Source organism: Cygnus atratus, chromosome 7 (assembly GCF_013377495.2).
Source record: "Cygnus atratus isolate AKBS03 ecotype Queensland, Australia chromosome 7, CAtr_DNAZoo_HiC_assembly, whole genome shotgun sequence".
NCBI lineage: Eukaryota > Metazoa > Chordata > Aves > Anseriformes > Anatidae > Cygnus > Cygnus atratus.
This window is the reverse complement of record NC_066368.1, coordinates 28,749,593-28,769,347: the sequence shown is the minus strand read 5'-3', so window position 1 is coordinate 28,769,347 and position 19,755 is coordinate 28,749,593. Positions and strand designations below refer to the sequence as shown.

Sequence of the window (19,755 nt, the reverse complement as noted above, 5' to 3'; positions counted from 1 at the left end):
AGTTCCCCCATTGACTTGGAACACAAACTTCTCTGAAACACTGATATTCCCATTGCCCAGGAGTCCCATGCTTCAGCCCCCTGTCTGTGTAACAAGTATCTGAAGAAAACACCATCCTCCACTCAGGTAAACTGAGGGCACAGCTCTGCAATCCGGATCAGTTTTGCTGATTGACTTTAAGAAGGCAATCATTAAGAGCAGCTTTTTGCAATCATGCAAAATCATACATGCTTTCCTGTTCTCTTTTAAAAAAGACAATTCTCTTTATTGCACCATTTGTTCCTGGGGCTTGCATGTAATTTTTATCTCCCAGAGGTGCAGATTATATTATACTCTTATCCAAACCCAACTACACACAATGACTAGAGCAGTATTCAATGTAATCAGTGGCAACAGTATTAGAAATTCATGTTCTTTTAATAAAATGTAAAGGTTTCCATCTACACAAATGGCATTTCATATTCTAAATTGATGCCGATTTTCATAAAATCATGCATGATAAACACCTCAAAGTTAAAACCCTTGATTCACAGGGCAAATACAGCTTAGCCAAGACCAAGACAATATCCCCTCATTCTTCTGTTTCAAATGCAATATAGAGTTATCCTTAAATCTCTTCACCAAGTCTATTCTCCTATTTCTCTCAAATCCCACTAACTTTTCCTTCACTGTTTCAGTGGTTGTGAGTCATTATAAAATGAAAGCACCCAACCAGCAACCAACCCCTCCACCCAAACAATCTATGCATGCACTTGTGCCCTATTTCTATGAATTGTTTCTCTTACATTGCGAGTTCTGCTCTTCTGTCACGTATCTGTTTATGAAATTACAGTGTTATGTCACCCTGAATTTAGACTGTTCTGCTAAATGGGGACTGTGCCCAAAAGTTTCTTGTATCTCAGCAGTTTTTTATCCATATCTAGTCAAATTAAAACTGACCTGGTTTTGCACTGACTAGAACAGATTTCAAAAACTCCGTACAGTTCAGATGTATTTAGATTTTAAACTCCAATGAGACTAATTACAGAGCTATAGCAATCTGAAGAAATTATATTATAGAAGAAGGAACAACAAAGCTTACTAGAAATAATTCACCTTAGTCTGAGACAGAAATAAATCCTTCCTCTCCTATCCTCCCCACACACATCTGATAGATAGTAGTGGCACCCCTGCAGTAATGCGGTCATCTCCTCTTCTTCAAAAGACCAGAAAGCTCCTGGTCTATGAGTTGTGTATCCTAGGAAGTTGCAATGTTCTGAAGAACTTTCACTTTTACCAGTAACCCAGCAAAACTCAACTAGAAGATAGCAAAACTCAAGTTTTGCAGGGCTAGCAGATGCATTCTGTCAAAATCTAACTATGACCGTTGTCTGCTCCCAAGCCCAAATACTTAACCTTTGTCATGTTCCAGAGCAGAGAAGGCAGAAAACAAGGCAAGACATCATAGCTTGGCAGCTGTGTTTCACAGCCCATTGCACAAGCCAGTTCTGTGATCCTGACACAGCAGCCAGTGATCTGCACAAGCTGAGACATGGGCACAAAATGACGCTCTGGCCCAATCAAAGCCTATTGCTGGCAAAGAGATGAGGCAAGCTGTTGGTGACTCTTAAGAGGAGTCACCAGCCAGAGTGACCCTGAAACTGAAAAGTGTTAACCTCAGCATATGCAATTCAAAGTCCTCTGCCCTAGCTGGGTGGTGGGAAAGTTAAGACAGCTAAAGTGAATACAATGTGTGTGTGAGGCCAAGGACCGTGAGCTAATGTGTGTTCACTCCATGCTCAAAGTCCCTTTTTTGGCAGCAAAGTCACCTCCATTTTGTTTTAATAATCAAACTAAGACATGGCCAGAACTGACATGTGATCACTAAGCTTTCACAGCTCTTAGCATGATAAATCCAGGTGCCACTATTTAAAAAACTTAGCACTTATTGATAGCCAGCTTCCTAAGGAACTACGCAGGCATTAAACAGAAGTAAATAGCATAGCGAACAACAGTTTCATACCAGGCAAACTGAAAAGGCCAAACAGTTCAAGTGCACAGGGTAACTTTGCTGTGGTTGCTGTTTAATTCGTGCACACTATGGCTTTTATGTTTAAAGTCCATCTTTCTTTCATTATGTTTCTGTCACCAGTCAAAATTAATCAATGTTACTTCCTTATCTATCCTAACACAGAGATCCTACCAACAGAGCGTTAGGTAGGTCTAACTCTCTGGTACCAAACTCAATATTCTCCTCTTGACAAGTAATCCATGTGATTTTTTCTTAGAGATGTAGAAGGCAGGTTTTTCCCAGAGATGTAGAACGCAGGTTTCCTAGGCTAGGGGTAATTAGAAACACTTTCTGATATGCAGGATTTGCAGTGTCTCAATTGCAGATACAAGCATTGGAGAGTAAATATAGTTCTTTGTGAAAGCTAACTAAATGGTTGGTCATTCTGCTAAAGTTTCCTTTGAGAGCACAAATTAAAATCATTTACAACATTGCCTACTAAAGGCTGTCATAAAGGCAACCGGTTCCTTTCACATAAAGCACCAAAATACCATTAGATGGCAACTGTTATAACTGACCTAGCACCAACTTGAGACAGGCCTTGGAGGCAATGAGCTCTGTGTGTCCACTAGCTGTGTCCTGACCCACTGATCACCTCCAGGACGTACAGCTGCTGCTCAAGTCCCCTCCAAAGAGAGCCAGAGCCTCTGTCATGCTGCAGTGGAAGCGCTCACAGCACCAAGGCTGTCATGCACCTTCGGGCAGAGAACAGAGATCAGAGAGTCCTGGCTCACCTGCCTGAAACTCTAAGTGCACAGCAAAGCAGGGCTGATCCAGCACCTGAGCATGGGAAATCTGTAAGGAGTACCCTGAAAACTGATGACTCTGAAGAGCATGACCTTATTTACACAGTCCAAGCCCATCAGTAAGAGCTAAATCTTATCCTTGGGACATGCCTTTACTGGTAGGTCAGGTCAGCTGGGTGAGGTGAAGCCCCATTTCCAGCCTTTTGCAGAGCTGTGAAGATTGGGAATGGAATTCTGACTCCCAGTAGTTACCAGAGGTAGGTTACTTCATTATCTGCTGAGTTGTCTGTAATCAAGACCCAGCTAACACTTGACCTGAATGTGTGTCCCACCCCCCTCCCCATACCCTTCACAGCATTGAAAGAAGCAGTTCCACAGTGCTCAGGGTGTAAACAATATGTAAATGTATACATACCCATGCTAAAATCAAGTGTGTGGCTTCCCATTTCTCAGTGGGAATACAGCTCTGAGAAAGACTGAGGCAAGTCAGCATGGGGGGGGGTATTGAGCTATTTTTGAAACTTGGCATTGGCACACAGGAACTGAAATTTCTGATCTGAGGATGTTTTTCCTGTTTGAAATTAAAAGGGTTTAAAGAAAGATGAAATTTGCATTCTTATCTTCATCCCTTTCATTTTCTCCAAATAGTTCTAGGCATATAAATACAAAATACAACTGCCAATTCGGAGCCAGGAGTCTGAATATTTTATACAAAAGGCAGCAAATTAATTAGCCTTTCCTAGAAATGATCAGAAATGAAATGCACTGTCTTATCCAAAAGCTTACCTTGGTTGAAACCTCACGACTTCTTCCTGGCATCTGAAAGACACGTTCTGTGCATAGTCATTAGCTGAGGATCCTTCCTTCTCCTGCCAGTCTGAGAGGCCTGGCAATGAACTCTCCAGCTCCTGCAGAAAACAACAAAAATGTTGAATGTCCTGTCAGTACTGATCAAACTCAGCTGAATATTTTGCTTTAAGGAAGAAAAAGCTTCATGGAACTGGATGCTGATTTGTGGTTCACTGTTATTTTTTGGTAACAATCTGGAAACAGTTGGAAAACACAGAGTAGAAAAGGTTTTAAACAAAGCAGCATCGTCATTCACTGTAACATGCTGTTTGAAACCAATGCAGACAAGAAGCTACTGTAACCCATTTGCTGTTTATTAGTTAGATAACATATGTCAGCATCTGAGCTAAGAGGTGCTATACGCAGAGTTCAATATTTTTTGCTTTATATATACATTTACATTTAAATTGAAATTATTTATTCACATGTCAGTAATATTTCATTGGGCATAATCAGAAAAATTTTGGCTGACAAAAGCAAATTCAGTTCACTTAAATATAATTTGTAAAGTTTACCCAGCTTCTTGTTCCTATTGCTCTTTCCCTTCCCCAGCATATTCATAGCTTAATGAATAGAGTATTTCTGCAGAGGAGTGAAAATCAGTGAGCAAAATTAAAAAACAAACAAACGAACAACAAAAAAAAAACAGTCACATCAGACACCTAGCCACAAAGGAAATAAAAAAGGCAATTTAGTCCAACAAATCAAGGCCAGAACAAAGAATTAGAAAGGAATACACTTGACTTCAAGCTTTCAGAAACCAGTTGTATGGCTGTGACAATTTATTTAGCACGTCTTAATTTCCTTACCTATAAAATGGGTTATAATATTTCCATTGCATTGCCAAGGGGTAAGTTAATGAAGGTTTTTTCAAATCAAAGTTGTTTGTTTTTTTGTTGTTTTGTTTTGTTTTGGTTTGGTTTGTTTTTTTTTGTTTGTTTGTTTTAAAAAAATTAAAATGCAATGTGTTTTGCAAAACAACACATTCACTTCCTCTGGTAAAACAATGTTCCTGAGTTTGCTCCAGTCTCAAAGCTTAGATGCAAGCTTGAAAGTCAGAAGATTGGATAGGACTGCTTGGATGGGAATTTGGAGTGCTGAAGTCATTCTGCATTTACAAAAACCATGGCTGCTTTTCACTTCCTTCTTAGCCTGTTCTATCTTTACAGATTATGAATGAATCTTGCTTACAGATACACTATTTAAACAAAAGTAAATTATTCTTTTATAAAATTGCAAACTCTACTAAAAGTTATAAAATTTAAGAAAGTTGCCTAAATGATCTCCTCTCAGGAGAAATATTCAGTGCTTGCCTCTCAAAATTAATGTTGAAGGACTAAAGGAACTTGTAAAAAGACCTGGTAAAAAATAAATAAATAAAAAGTCCAATCATTGGCATTTTACTTCCTTCTTATGATGATATTTTAACTATACTCTTACAATTTATTTTAATCTAAGTCCTCTTACAAAGTACCAGGATACTTGTTGAATAAGGGAATATTAATTTCTACTTGGTCTATGAGATCTGTAAAAATATGCCTGTACTGCATTCACAGAAGTGTAAATATTTGTGCTTAGATGTGCTTAAATTCAAAAGTTGACGACAACAGCTGTTAATACAGGCAAAAATAAAACTTTGGGTGCTATGTAAATGATCAAAACAACTGCCTTTCAAGTTTAGCAATTTTATCTTGAGGCTGAAATCTTCTCAATGTTGGACTGTTTAAATTATTAAGTTCCAAAAAGCCAGTCCAGTTAAAAGTGCTAAACCAAACCTGCATTTGATAAAGTACAAGCGGTAAACTTGCTTCAGCAGAAGCCAACTTTTGCAAAAAGTTCCGCTCTCGACTATCAGCAGAAAGAAAATGACAATTCAAGATGCTTTCTGTTAGGTGAAAGAGAAAGCTGAGGACCATAATACACGGGGTGTTGGTTTTTTTTAATTATTATTATTTTTGTGGTGGTGGTGGGTTTTGGTTGTTTACTTGTTTTGTTTGTAAGTTAAGTTGTTATGATGTTATAGAGAAACCCTAGGGAATCACCCTTGATGGGACAACTGTTTCTTAAGAGCAACAAAATCTCTTTCTGCTGTGTCAGACGGAACAAACAACATAGAGCTGTCTTCTATTTTATTTTTTATTTATTTTGATAGGACAAGGAGTAATGGTTTTAAACTAAAAATGGGTAGATTTAGATCAGATATAAGGAAGAAATTCTTTACTATCAGGGTGGTGAGGCACTGGCACAGGTTGCCCAGAGACATGAACACCCCATCCCTAGAAGTGGTCAAGGCCAGGCTGCATGGGGCTTTGGGCAACCTGGGCTGGTGGGTGGTGTCCCTGCCCATGGCAGGGGGCTGGAACTGGATGGGCTTTCCCTTCCAACCCAAACCATTCTATGATTTTCTTTCTTCTTCACTACGGATTGAGGCTTCTCTAGTCAGGCTGCATCTTGTAAGCAGTTTGTGAACAGGGAAATCTCCAGGCAATACTAAGTAGACTCAGTGCTGTGTAATCACTGCTGTGAGTTTTGCTTTATACACAAAATAATACATGGGTTTGGAAGCAGCCAAAAACAACCATCATACACATGTTGCGATAAATCAGTTTCTGTTTCACAGGCTAATTTTTTTTTAATGTTTTCCTCCAATCACAGCATATCATAAACCATCTCTGTCACAGCATCTGAATTATGGTACAGACATACAAACTTGTGCTGTGTTTACACAGCAGCTCATCTGCTCTTGAACCCCCAAAAGCACCTTGCAACCTTAACATGCCCTACCCAACACACAAACACTTCTAGATCTCTTCAAATGCAAATTCCTGACTGTGATTCCTGCCCCTGGGAATACTTTACCAGCACTTGGGACCAGAGCTCTGGTATACCTCATGGTGCTGTGTCAATGCAGAAAATAGCCAGGACTAAAGTCCTGAGCAGAAGTGCCTACTCCCCCACCTGAAAACATCACTCTACACAAGAAAAGAAGCAGATGTATTTAATGGACAGTGAACTGAACAGATTTAATCCATGACAGGAGGTATAATTTGAACATAAACAGAGTATATGTAAAAAACAAAGTGGAACCTGATATGTTCATGTGCTCGTGTGGCTACTGTCTTTACATTGGCTCTGTTTGTTTTTTGTTTGTTTGTTTTCTGTGTATTTAAAACCACAACTTTAATACTGGAAGTCCTCTGGAATTAATGTAGGTTGATAACTTATTATACTCAAATACAAAATTTCACACAGCAGTTTTCAGCATTCCCATCTCTGGGTATCTATTGTTAAGCCACCATTTCAGTTTAATAGTCATTTACTTTAATAATATGACTTAAAAACTGAACTTATACTCATTATACCAATTAGCTAGTATGTTTAGTGTCATTATATAAAAATATCTCAATATCAATGAGGATTCAGAGGATGAATTAATTTAATAATCTATATTCATGACTGTGTACTAATGATGAGTGACCAGAGAAAGGATTAGGCAAGAAGAGCAGACTTTCCATTCCTCACCATCTGTTCTCACACCAAACGCCTGAACTATTTTCTAAGCATATGCTTCCTTATCTCTTGAAGCCCCAAAAATCCTAATTAATTTGATTTTCTAGAGATAAATATTGCAGAATTACTGAACAGAGCTCATGAAACCAGGGGAATGGTGAACCCAGGTAGCTCTAATACAAAGTTGTAGCCACATTCCAGCAGCCTGCCCCTGTTCCCATGCTTTGGAAAAGCTACAGATGCCCCCATGCCCAGCTCCAACCTCCACACCCAGTTTCTGCCTCCATACCCAGTTCCTGCCTCCAAAGAAATAACCACATGCAATATCCAAGAAACAGCTTTACTGTAGTGAGTTCTTATCAGTTGATGTTTTGTCAACTGACGTCATTTGGTACTGCGCTTTTATTAGACTTGGTCCTGTTAATCATCACTGGAAATTCAATAACCTTTTCTTCATCAAGACACGACCACATGTACTACACTTGTGTCATAAAAATCAGAGGCACAGAAATCACACTTCAGCAGACACACACACTTCCGAGCCTCATGAAGCTCAAAATCCCCAAGATGGCCATCTTTCCCCTACTTGAGCACAGAGACCTGCTCCCTCTCAGTGACCTTTCTACAGCGGAAATCCCCTGGATTCTCGCTAGCAGAAAGGCACACAAAATCGTTTCCATCCAAACAGACTTTAATCCTTCCAACACATGCAGCAAACTTATTTACCAAAAGCCTGTTCCAATTTTAAAGGGACTAGTTTCTAAAAATACAGCTCACAGGCTCATAACACATAGTTGTGAGCAGCAAGCATTCTTGACTTATCAGAGCAACATCTGTAAAAGAGACACTGTCACTGCAGTATTGTCACAGTCTCTTTTTTTATGCCACAGAGAACTCAGGTTGGGGAATTGAGGCTGTTGGAAAAGTACAGTATCAATAAACACAAGAAAACGAGGATGAACAGTTTAATCACCATTTGCAGTGCATCATACTTTTCTTTTACAATGCTTGTACTTGGATATTGCTGTTTGTCAGCTTGACATCAGCTGCTTTTAAGTACATCATTTATCTCACTGAATGTCTTGGTGGCAAGCTGTTTCACAAAAGGAAGGTATATGCAGTTGCACAGTGTTTCAAAGCATCAGTCTGGCCCACTTCCCCAGGTAACAACAACCTGCCATATGCACAAAACCAAGAGCTGCTAGAAAAAAACACAGCAGCACCTCACTTTCAGCTTCAAAGCAGAGAGAAGCAGATACAACCAGCTTATGATTCGGGCTGCTAACACAGACAGCTGCAGTAGTTTTTTGAAGGTCACAACACACCAAGGATCTCAATGAGAATCCCTCACACACAAACAAACACTCTGCAGAGCACTTCTGCAAGCAGTCTTGTTTTTCACAGGCACCTTAAACAAAGCCATGAGCCAAGTGCTCGCTTCTTCAAGAACAAAAGCTTTCCAGGTAGTTGAAGATGCAGCAAGGCAAGCACTCGGGATCAAGGAGTGTGCAGATCCCTACTAATGAGAATGAAGGCTATGTCATATGAGGGGCTTGGTAGATGCCTTCTCCTGAATAGCTTCCTTGTGTAAACTATTCCAAGGGGTAAACACTTTCCCACACTGCAAACACCACTGAACTCAGCATAGATATATATATTCATTGAAAAGTCTTTCACAGTACTAGGATACAATTCCCTCTATGAATTTGCAGAATTCCTGTTATGATGTTTGCTTTGTGTTCTTGTTTTATATTGCATTCAAAGCTCTGCATTAGTTCTTGTCTCTCAAGTAGCCCCAGCAAATCAAAGGTGGGATAAAATAGTGCCTACACATCTCACCTCTTCCAGTATGACAGAGATGGGAGCAATTGGGAGGTGGAGGAGGGCACAGGACCACTTTTGTTTTTCCTAATTCAAGCCCTTGAATCATATAAAAATTATCTGCCTGACACTGTTTTTCCTTCCAGAGACTGCATATATGAGTTGCACTGGTATTTTATGGCAGTCTAATTATATGCTCAAAAAGTTTCCCATGAAAGAATATCAACATTTTCATTTAACTCCTTCAGGCCACATAAAATACCATGGAGCAGCAAATCTGTGCTATATTAGCTTTCATCGAGTGAGAGATACAGGCATGATGTACACAGGGAGAGGGCAGACAGAAGACTCACAGGCAGCTGAAAGAGCAAGAGATTATCTATGAGACAGATCTTGCTGTTTTTATGACTTTCTCATGACTCTCCTCTTCCTGATTTGCCTCCACTTGCTCTTCATAGAGAAAAATTTCCAATCTTTTTTTTTTATCTGCCAGTAAACCCACACACCTCACCTACCTGCAGCCTACACAGTATTTCCTAGTAACACAATACAGTTACCAAAAAAAAAAAAAAAAAAAAAAAAGTTATTACTTCATCTTAGGGATAAACTTCAGGAAAAGCATGCAGAAAGATTAGGGCAAGAGCTAATGTTGATATCCTGAAAGATACTGTGATAATACCACTAGGATGCTATTTGCTTTTGCTTTTTGTTCCATGATACAATAAGACATTCCTGATTTTGAAGGTAACAGATGCCATCCAAAATAATGAATTCCCACTCTAAATTTGAAAAAACGGACCAAAACCACTCCTGGCCTATGAATGGTTCAAAGCACTTCAGAAAGCACACTGCAAATTTCTATCCACAAACAAGAACAGAGGAGAAACAGAAAATACAAAAGGCAAATACGCTATACATAAAAGATGAAATACAGACATTTCATGGGCCTTTTCCCTAGTATGGGCTGCCAATCTACCAAAGTGAACATTAACAGTCTTAGTTAAGAGAATATTTCTAGCTGAGTTAAACCTGGACAAGAGCTCTATCCCTTACACTGCACACAAGATATGACTTGGGAAGCACTGGGGGAGAACAGAGGCACTTCCAGCAGGTGCTGGGGACATGGTAAGCCTAGAGCCTATGTAGCTAGGTACCTGCACTGTCAGCAGCAGAAGCTTCTTCATTTCTAGTCTTTTAAATAGCCTTTAGGAAAGTTACAGTTCTGCTCCCCTCAGCTCAACGCAAGTAAGCCTATGGGCAGAGCACTGGTACTAGTCTCTGCAGAGACTTTTGGTATAAATTTGTTACTTAAAGATGAGAAAAACAGAAAGTAAGATAAAGGGGATATACCAAATCTTTCCACAGGCAGCCAAAATACCAGTACAAGACATCATCAGTCATATAAAACAGAAAAATCTTATCAAGTAGTCACAGGAAATCTGAAGAGAGAGATTTGTGTATCTTCAGATATGCTCTCCACTTACTTCTGACAACAGTCGCAAGACAACCCTCCCTGCAATTCCGTGCCTCAAAGAAATTACTTGTCATTACAGGAGGGTTCCAGGACTCCAGGTCCCTGAAAACTGGGGTAGATTACTGTGGGGTTATAGCTACATCATAGATTACCAGAGTCCCACTTTGCATTTCAAAAGGTGTGTTTGCTCAGACACTGTGCCATAAACCCACTCTTGGTAAGTTCAGTTTTTACCTGACTTTCCTCATGGCTTTTTCCATTTTCTAGCCTTGCCAAGGGCTTAGGCTTTCTTAGCTTTAAGTTGCCCATGTCAGGCTTTAGAGCATAGTCAGTTACTGCCTGCTCCTTATGCTGCTGGTTGTCTTGCAAAGGCAGCTGCCTTTCTCCTAAGACAGCAGCGTTGTCCAGATAATTTTCTTTGTTATCATCATCTCTGTAAGAAGAACAAAAATGAAATGCATCAGACAGGACTTCAGACACCTGTCAAAACATTATGAAGAACATCAACAAGATCTCAGCTACTCATGGTGTTTTAATTTTAATGTTAAATGTTTGTTGCCTACCTACCAAACAAACATTGCATATATTAGTAAAATGATTGTAAGAGGCTACTGTTTATTCAGAAATCACAAGCTAAACTACAGTTAGTATTATTACATATTCATTTGTGGAGACATTTAAATGAGACTAGTTTTAGAGGCACTCTTTGGCCTCAGCTCTACATTTCATATTCCCCAAATAAAACCTGGAACTGTCTTTTTCATGCAGCAGGCCTCTCCCTGTCCAATGCTTTACACTAGCTTATAATCTCACAGAAATGTTTTCACACAGAGTGATTCCTCCCTACAGTCACACCTCCCTTCTGACAGCCTTTCCTCATCTTTTTGAGGGCTTTTGTGCAGAGCAAGGAAGGTAGGCACACGAAGTAGGGTTTGAAGAACCTGAGGGATGTTTGGGTGGATGAGATAAGTATCAAATGCCACCGGTTTGGAGAAAGAGTCCCCTTTATGACACCATATTCGCTGGTTTAAACAGATGCTATTGTTCATGTATGCTCTGATAACCACTGAATCTTGAACAGATGTTTTCAATCTTTGCCTAGTCTACAAGGTGCAACCTATCCTAAGGAGACTTTGTTAGCCGTATCCACATCCAACCGATCCCACCTTAGACCTCTCTAATGCCTTCCATTGGGAACAACCCAAATGCAGGATGTGAGACTGCCTACTTAGTTTGTAGGATGAGCAGACTGGTACTATTGCTCTGAAATCCCTGGCTATTGCCTAGTTTGCAGGTGGAGCTTTGGTTGTCAGCTTCATTTTTTTCCACAGAGATTCTTCAATGTGCATATCCTTGCACAGTTACAAAACTTCACTTACTACTGCTTTGTACCAGCTGCTGTACAGTAAAATACAGTGTATTAGTTTCAGAGCTCCATATGAATGAAAGTAATATGATTTGGAGTTAAAAACACAGACCATAACATATTTTCTTATAGAACGACATTTAATCCTCCTATTGTTTACATAGATATAATACTAACACACACTTCCCAGAAATGGTAATAGCTATAGCAGGCAATACCTCAGAAATTTTACATTCTTTTGACAATAAAGGTTTCTTTCTAATGGTTTAACAGAAGTACTCTGACAGCTTTACTTGTTGCCAATGGATTTCAGACAAAATTTGCAGTAGCATACCTGGTGCTGCAACTGGCCACTTGATTTTCATGTACAGAGTCTGAATTCCTGTCACACCTTGAAAATAGATAGAAAATAAATGTTGATAAATAATTGCTGCTGCTGCAAAAATTTAGCTTTTAATAACATGACAGTGCAGCTCAAAGTATGCATAAACACATTTCACATTCTCACACCTTAGCTGAATCATTTAATGTCATAGCTTCTCAGTGATAGTCTACATGTCAGAGGAATAAGAGGATTTGAAATGTTAAATGTACACAATTTGGCATATCTTTCTCAGCCAGCTGGAAATAATGACAACACAGACTTCAGATGTTACCATAAAAATTACAGAAAAATTTTACATGAAATCCTGAGTTTTGATTGCTTATATAATATACTTCACATTCAAAAAAGAATTAGAAACAACAATTAGCTAAGGCTTTTTTTTCTCTTAGACTCACAAAAATATTAACAACAGTACAGCAGTCATTCTTTCAGCAGCAGGGAAAGGAATCCCCAAATAAATTACAAAGTGACCATTAGTCAAAAGTGAACTATCAGAATTTTTTAAAATACATGAAGAATCATAATCAATTCAATCCCACTGTGTAAAAAACAGCTAAATTATCACAGGATTACATAATCAAAAAGAAAAGTCTGGATAAATATGCAAAACGCCAGTGTTGAACACTATACTGTGCAGTGTTGCTTAATTTTGCAGAATGATACTGCTGCAAAGCCCAAGATCAATTTTTCTTCAAACAAACAAACATACACTCCCAACAAATATGTACATACCCTTCCTGGGTATGATTTCTGGGAAAGAGTCAGGGCCCTCTCCTCACCCTCAGTTCATACTCACAGGGCACAGACACTGAGTAGGCCTGGAGCACTTGAAGTTTGCTGGCAGAGGAATCTCTTCATTATGTGGGAAGCAGGCTGTACTTCTGCTGACTTGTCAAATTTTTAGAAGAGCTGCCCGGCTTAGGACAGAGCACATTAAGTGATAAATTCATAGCTCTGCATTGCAATTTGACGGCAAGGATTTTAATATATTCCTCTTTCCCACCAGTCTTCTGCCAGTATCTTTACCAAAAGCCAGACTGCTGCAGAAATTATTTAAAGGGATACCAAGTGTTTACACTTCCTGAATACATCAGCATTTGTGTGAAAGCATTCGCTGCATGCAACTGGAATGTATACCTACAATTGCAGGTTCCCCCTAGTCACATAATATTCCTGCAATGGGTGCAGTTCTCCCTGCAAGGCAAACCAGGCTGACAGACGGAAGACAGAGCTTGATGCACACAGTGGATAAATTCACTGTAGAAATTCAGCTTTTTTTGCCTCTGGATGTCTGTCACACCTTCTCCTCTGATCACTCACAAATGACCTTATGGGTCTGTGAGATGAGCAAGGCGTGAGGACAGGATGTAATGGGGAATATGAATATTCTCTAGTATGAAGAGGGAAGCCCAGTAGAAAAGGAGCCAGGCACCTGGATGGAAACTTTCGGCAAGGAGAAAATATAGAAAGGAAATGCACAGTGAGGAGACAGTGCCAAGGACAGCTGGATGGACAGAACTCCCAGCACAGACCCAAGAGCAGGGTGATTTTGCCACCAGGTGTGCCATGCACCATGTACTAAGCCACAAGCAACAAAGGCCAGGGACCCCCAATGGGGCCCACTCTCCCTCCCACGTGTGACACAAGAGAAGGTGGGAGGGAGCACTTCCAACACTAGTTTCACTCACCCCCTCCTGTCACCAGTCAGCACACTCAGAAGTCTTCACTCACAGAACGCCATTTTGGCAACTGGGAACACTCTCTGGAAGTACAGTGGGTGACTGAGCACAGGTCCATCGGCCAAGGCTATGTGTGCAAATTTGGGTGCACACACCTTAACCAGGGGAAGTGCCCTCGGCGGTCACCTTCCCTCATCTGGCTGTAATAAGGGTGATCTGGAGAAGCGCAAAGCCTAACTCGGCACGCAGTAACTGGTTAAAGTTATAAATCAAGACAGGTTATAAATACTCTAAGTGAGCACAATAAGCTGTATTTAAGTAACAAGATAGCAGTAGATACGTAAGATAAGCAATGGTGAATCATAGAAGACAGTGACCATCATGCAATGAAAAAGACTATGAGGCAGTTCAGAAGCACAAAATCTGAAAGGGTGAATAGACTTTTTTCTCTCTCCAAGAATAAACATTAACCAAGGAAACTCACTCGCACAAGATGCTGCTTGAAGCTAAGATCACAGCAGAACTTTTAAAAGATGAATTCACGATATAATAAAAATATCCACCATGAAAGCACAGTGTTTTTACATTGGTTTCTTTCAGAAATGCAGCTTATGTGTTCATGCCACTTGTCTGTATGTACAAACACACAGATGCTCACACTCATCTCTTCCCACTTGTAAATCTCATTGCCCAACTTCAGCTGCATTTAACAGCTAGAGGGATACTCAAGAATTTGGTAAGTCTTGTGAAAGCTTGTGGCCATGCAGCAGAGAGAGTTCCGACCAACAGAAAAACTGCAGCAGCATCAAACTGTTTCCTAAAAAATCAGAGTATACACCAGAACAGCTTTAAGTCATAAATTCATATGGGTTGAAGCTTAGAATGGGCATGAAATATGCCTTTTGACATATGGGATGGGATCCCAGTCTAGACAGACTGCTGCTCTGACTCTCTATAGCAATGCCTCTGTACATTTCTTCCAGAGAACTCTGTTTTAGTGGGATTGGCTTTTTATTTTTCCATTTTCACCTTTCCATAGGAGCCATTTCAGTACAGCTGGAAAACTGCTTCCTTTTGCAGATTTGAGCTTTAAGATATTCATATCAACTACTTCTCCACCTGGCTGCATGCATGGCTTGCTGGGAGCATAGCAGCCCAGGCACTTGCTTTATGTGGAGAAATGTTCCTGAAAGTATTGTTTCAGTGATTTTATGTCATTCAGGAAGCCCTGATTTTTTCCTTTGCCACAAGGAAAGACAAAATGTCAATGGGGATGTCTAAATTGCACGGCAAGCTCCCTCTTTATTCTGTTAAACAGAAGTAACCTACTTTCAGAGATGGCTAGCACAAACAATTAGTGCTGAAATCAGTAAGAATTATGTATCCTCAGCAGTTCTCAAAACAGGCTTTTTGGGGAGGCTTTAAAACAGGATTTAGGGAAACCAACTCTGGAAACCAGGTTTGTTCATTTGGACAATGATTTTCAGATGATGTTGTTCGCTTGCTTTGTTTTCTAAAAGCATGTTACTACTTCTGTGTTTGGGAAAATAAGATTAAAAATCAAAGCCCCTGAAACAAAACCAACAACAGCTTAAATGAGGGAGATTGAGCCTGCAGGCAGTTCCTAGCCCAGCTCTGCCACGCTGCTGCCTCTCACTCCACACAGCACGGACTGCACCCCTCTCCTCCTCCCTTTTACCAGGGCAGTACTGATGCTTCGCAGTCAGCTTTTCTGCCATCCTAGCCCTTATCATAACGTCACACGAAGCACCACAGAGCAAAGCTATCACCTTCAGGTTCTAGAAAACCTCAAGAGTGAGGCAGGCACCAGGCCACGCCAGGGGAACATGGAAACAATGGGTGTATTTACGGGACAGAGCAAAGGAAAGGAGACAAAAATATGAAAAATGTACTATCTGAAATCTGGCTATTCTTCTGTGAAGGAGGAGCATCCCAGAATTTCACATACCACAATTAATCACTTAACTTACAGGTACACAAAAAAAATAATTTAAAATGACTTACTGATTTAACTACGTCCTGTCAAATCTTTCTGTATTTACCACAATCACACAGAAAGAGGGACTAATTTAAAATATCAACTAAAGTAAGGCAGGAATGTAGGAGAGATTAATTATTTGGATCCCTAAGAAATATTACTTATATTTTCCCATAGTGATTTTGACAATACGTTGGGATGGCTCAGACCAAATTACAACTTGGCCTGCTTTTCAGAGTGTATTCTCTCCCCACAACACTTAGGCAAACACATCACAGTCCAGGTAGGGTTTTTTAAACTATGGGTGTTTTAGCAGTGTAGAACTCACCTAATATACAAACAAATCTATAAATCATCTCCTTCCTGAGAAACTGCTTGGCACATTACTGCTGAAGAGTCTTGCCTAAAAGCTTTTGAAACAATCAGAAGCATGCAAAATAATGAGAGAGAGAATACGTAAACTGAAACATTTTAGACTGAAATAAAAAAAAGACCATTTCATTTGTAATCCTTCCTAAACTCTTCACCTTTCTAACTTCCTAATGTCCTGTTTTGTTGTCTCTCTAAAACAACAACAAAATCAACAGACATATCCTTATGATCATGATATAGATGAAAACCCTTTCGATGAGTTTATGGAACTGATTACAAAGAAACAATGTATTTGGTGCTTGGTCCATCTAAATAATGTATGATTATTTTTTCAAAATATTTGCAAAGAATTCTTTTTCTTACTAATGTATGCAGGAAGTACAGAGCATGTGTTCAGACATACTTGAGTTTGTTAAGATCATCAGTACCAGAAACGAGCAATATATTCACAGGAGATTTATCCTACACTGAAGTCATGCACTTAAATGTGTGTGATGTGCATCATATTTATATCCTCCTAGAAAGGTATTTCATTGCTAAATGGTCAAAAAAAATGTAAAGGCAGCTGTTTTATGCAATACTTTCCATATTCTCAATAATAAAATTAGATTACAGAAAACTGAATTAAAACATATGACAGAAAGCTTGGGACTTCTCACATAGTACTTACAATTATTCTCTACAGTAGCTAAACTCAGCATTCTTATTTAAAAATAAGGCACATCTTTAAAGTGTTCACTTACTCTGCTAAAGCTGTGGTGTTGAAGGAATTATCCTGAATGCTGAAACAGAAACAAGAAAACATCAGACAAGTCAGCAAAGCAGGCAGGCTCCCTGTATCCTTCTCAGTTGTAAGAACACATGCACAAACATGGCATTGCAAGGCAAGTCTCTGTGTGTTAGCTCTACATGCACGACTGTACCTTCGGCTGCTCTGCACATGCTCATAATCAAGGAACCATAGGGATTAGCCCTACAACACTCACAAAGCCCATCCAGCAGTGCTTTGAATTAATACGGTGATGCAGGTAGTCCGTGAGGCTCAGAAAAGGATCATATTCTCTTGTAACTGTAACACTGCTGCTAATAAAGTCTTAGGTTTACAAACAAGTATTCAGCATTCTGTCCTTTAAATGCCTGTTCTACGTAATTGGCTCATCAAACACAATGTTGTTTTTATTACTTAAATAGGGCTGCTCAGCTAAGATCTCTGGATGTTTTTTCTTCATGTTTGGTGGTCTCTTACATGCTCAGCTTGTGGCCAGACCCCAGGGGAAGCTATGAAAAAATAATCTAGTAGAAAGGACAGTTCAAGTAGCAAAAGGCTATTAAGCAAACCACAAGCAATAGACGAAACCATTCCTATGAAAGGAATAGGCTGCTGCCCTGCTGCAGCAAAATGTTTCAGACCTGATGTAATATATTCACTGAGGGTCAACTCAGGATACAGTAAACGGCTGGTTTTGCGGCAGCAGTGGAATTCCCCCTCAAACAACACCTCTCAAAGCCAGTAAATACACTCTTCGATCATTCTGAAATCTTAGAGCAGCACAAAACAAACAAAATCCAATCTCACTGATACATATCAAAACTGGGATTATTATTATTTTTTTGTTGTTGTTTTTGCTTGGGAGGAAGCAGAGAAGGCAGTGCAGACAACAGCGTCTTATGAGCACTCCTGTTTGTGACAATGGCACCTCACAGACGCCAGCAGCAAGCAGAGCAGGGATACAGAGAGGTACAGCGTCCCCCTCCCTACAGCAGCTCGTGTTGCTGCATGGTATCGACACATTCCCCAGGTGGCAGCAGCAGGCAGGGGCCACAGACGTGACAATTTCCCTTCTCTCACCAACAGCGCTGGCAGTGCATCTTTTTTCATCTCTTCCCAGCCTTCCTACCTGCTTGCACAGACTATTTGCTCTTTCCTTTCCTGTATTTGTATATGTATCAATTCATATCACGGCACAAATTATCTGGGGATCAGAATATTACAGCCAGTCTCTAGGGACTTCTGCCCTACAAAGAAACAGGTTTTGTGAGAGAAGGGTAAACAGAAAAACCAAGTTTAATAATTAGCATTTATAACTTGCCCTAGATGAAGAAGTTCAATTTTTCTCCTCCTGTTTCTAGCTATTCGGGTCTGACTGTACAGATCTAAATTTATTTTTTTTTTTCTACTTACAGGACAGCACCTGAACAAAAGGTATGCTTCTAGCTGTTGTGGCAATCAAAAACTCAGTTTGCATGCTAAAAAAAAAAAAAGTGGAGGGCAACTAAAAAATCTTAAATTACTTTTATAAATATACTTCAGAATCTGTAAATGCTTGGCTCTTGATTTTAAATGCTGAGGCTAACTTTACAGCTAGCATTTCAAGTGTGCAACGGAGGAATCACAGCTTTTTATCACAAAATCAGACTGACAAGCATCACAGCTTGATTAGAGCAGAGCTTAAAGAGACACTACATTTTTATCCCTACTCTCCTTCCTACACACGCACAAGAAGGAGAATGAAAACAAGGATTTTATAAACATAACTTCTCCATTTCTAACTGTAAAGTTAAGGTCAAATTCTCTGCTAATTCACTCCCTGTGCAAACATACTGCAGTGCTTTCTTGTTATTACTAATAACAGAACATGACTGAAGACCGGCTTGTAAAATAGGGAGGCTTTGGACGGAGACCAACTTTAAAATGTCACCTCTTACATCGTTTGTATGAACTTCAGTGCTAAACAGCTGTTGCTAAATCTCTTCAGGCAAGCACTTTAAATTTATTTCAGGTCACTAACAAACTTCCATTTGTTTTAAAGATGGTGCTTGACCAGTGTTATGGAATAGTCTCTTTTTGCAAGGTTGTGAAATCATCTCTGGGGGAAAACAAACAAACAAACAAACAAGATTTCACATAAAACAGAGTAACATCAATAAATCAAAAAAAATAAAGGCCGGCTAAAACCAGGATCCTGTTTCAGAGCTAATCTTCCAACCAGACAGATGAAGCCATCCTACTCCTGGGGGAGCCCAAGGGAGCAACTATTGCAGACTCACAATAACTTCACCTCTTTTCTTTTACTCCGAGAAGGAATGAATTTCTCTTTAAGGGGAAACACTTATTTCACCAGTGATGTTGGCCTGGCCCTATTGGCTAACCCCACTTCCTTTCATGTGCTTCCCATCCATGTACTCTGGGCGAGACCAGAACACGACGAGTCAGGTGCGGCAAAGCCAAAGATGCTCAAACCTGCATCTTTTTTGCCTCTAAGCTCCAAGCACAACCTCCTCATTTTCAGTAATGAAGTTAAAGTCAATCAGGCTTGAAATGCTATAAAACATCACTCTTCAACATACTGAAATTTGCAGTGCCTGGTATATTTTGTCACCACTTTCACATGATGTGTCTGGTCTCTCATCATCCTGATGAAAATAATGCTACACCCGTATGTGAAGTGAGCATTGGATTATGCCACTGAAGAGCAAGTATACTTTTAAGGACATTATATTTTG

The 19,755-nt window shown here is 39.8% G+C and overlaps 1 protein-coding gene across 1 annotated transcript in view; it reads right to left on the bottom strand.

Annotated features, from left to right (window-relative positions):
* The window catches only part of FAM13C (family with sequence similarity 13 member C), a 51,865-nt gene extending 34,809 nt beyond the window's left edge, over nucleotides 1-17,056 (bottom strand). The window contains exons 1-4 of the mRNA XM_035543701.2: nucleotides 16,995-17,056; nucleotides 12,151-12,207; nucleotides 10,685-10,883; nucleotides 3,583-3,704 (exon numbers count right to left, since the gene is read on the bottom strand). Of these exons, the coding sequence (XP_035399594.1) occupies nucleotides 3,583-3,704; nucleotides 10,685-10,883; nucleotides 12,151-12,207; nucleotides 16,995-17,056 (440 nt within the window). The remainder of the gene's footprint in view (nucleotides 1-3,582; nucleotides 3,705-10,684; nucleotides 10,884-12,150; nucleotides 12,208-16,994) is intronic.
* Nucleotides 17,057-19,755: the final 2,699 nt, after the last annotated feature.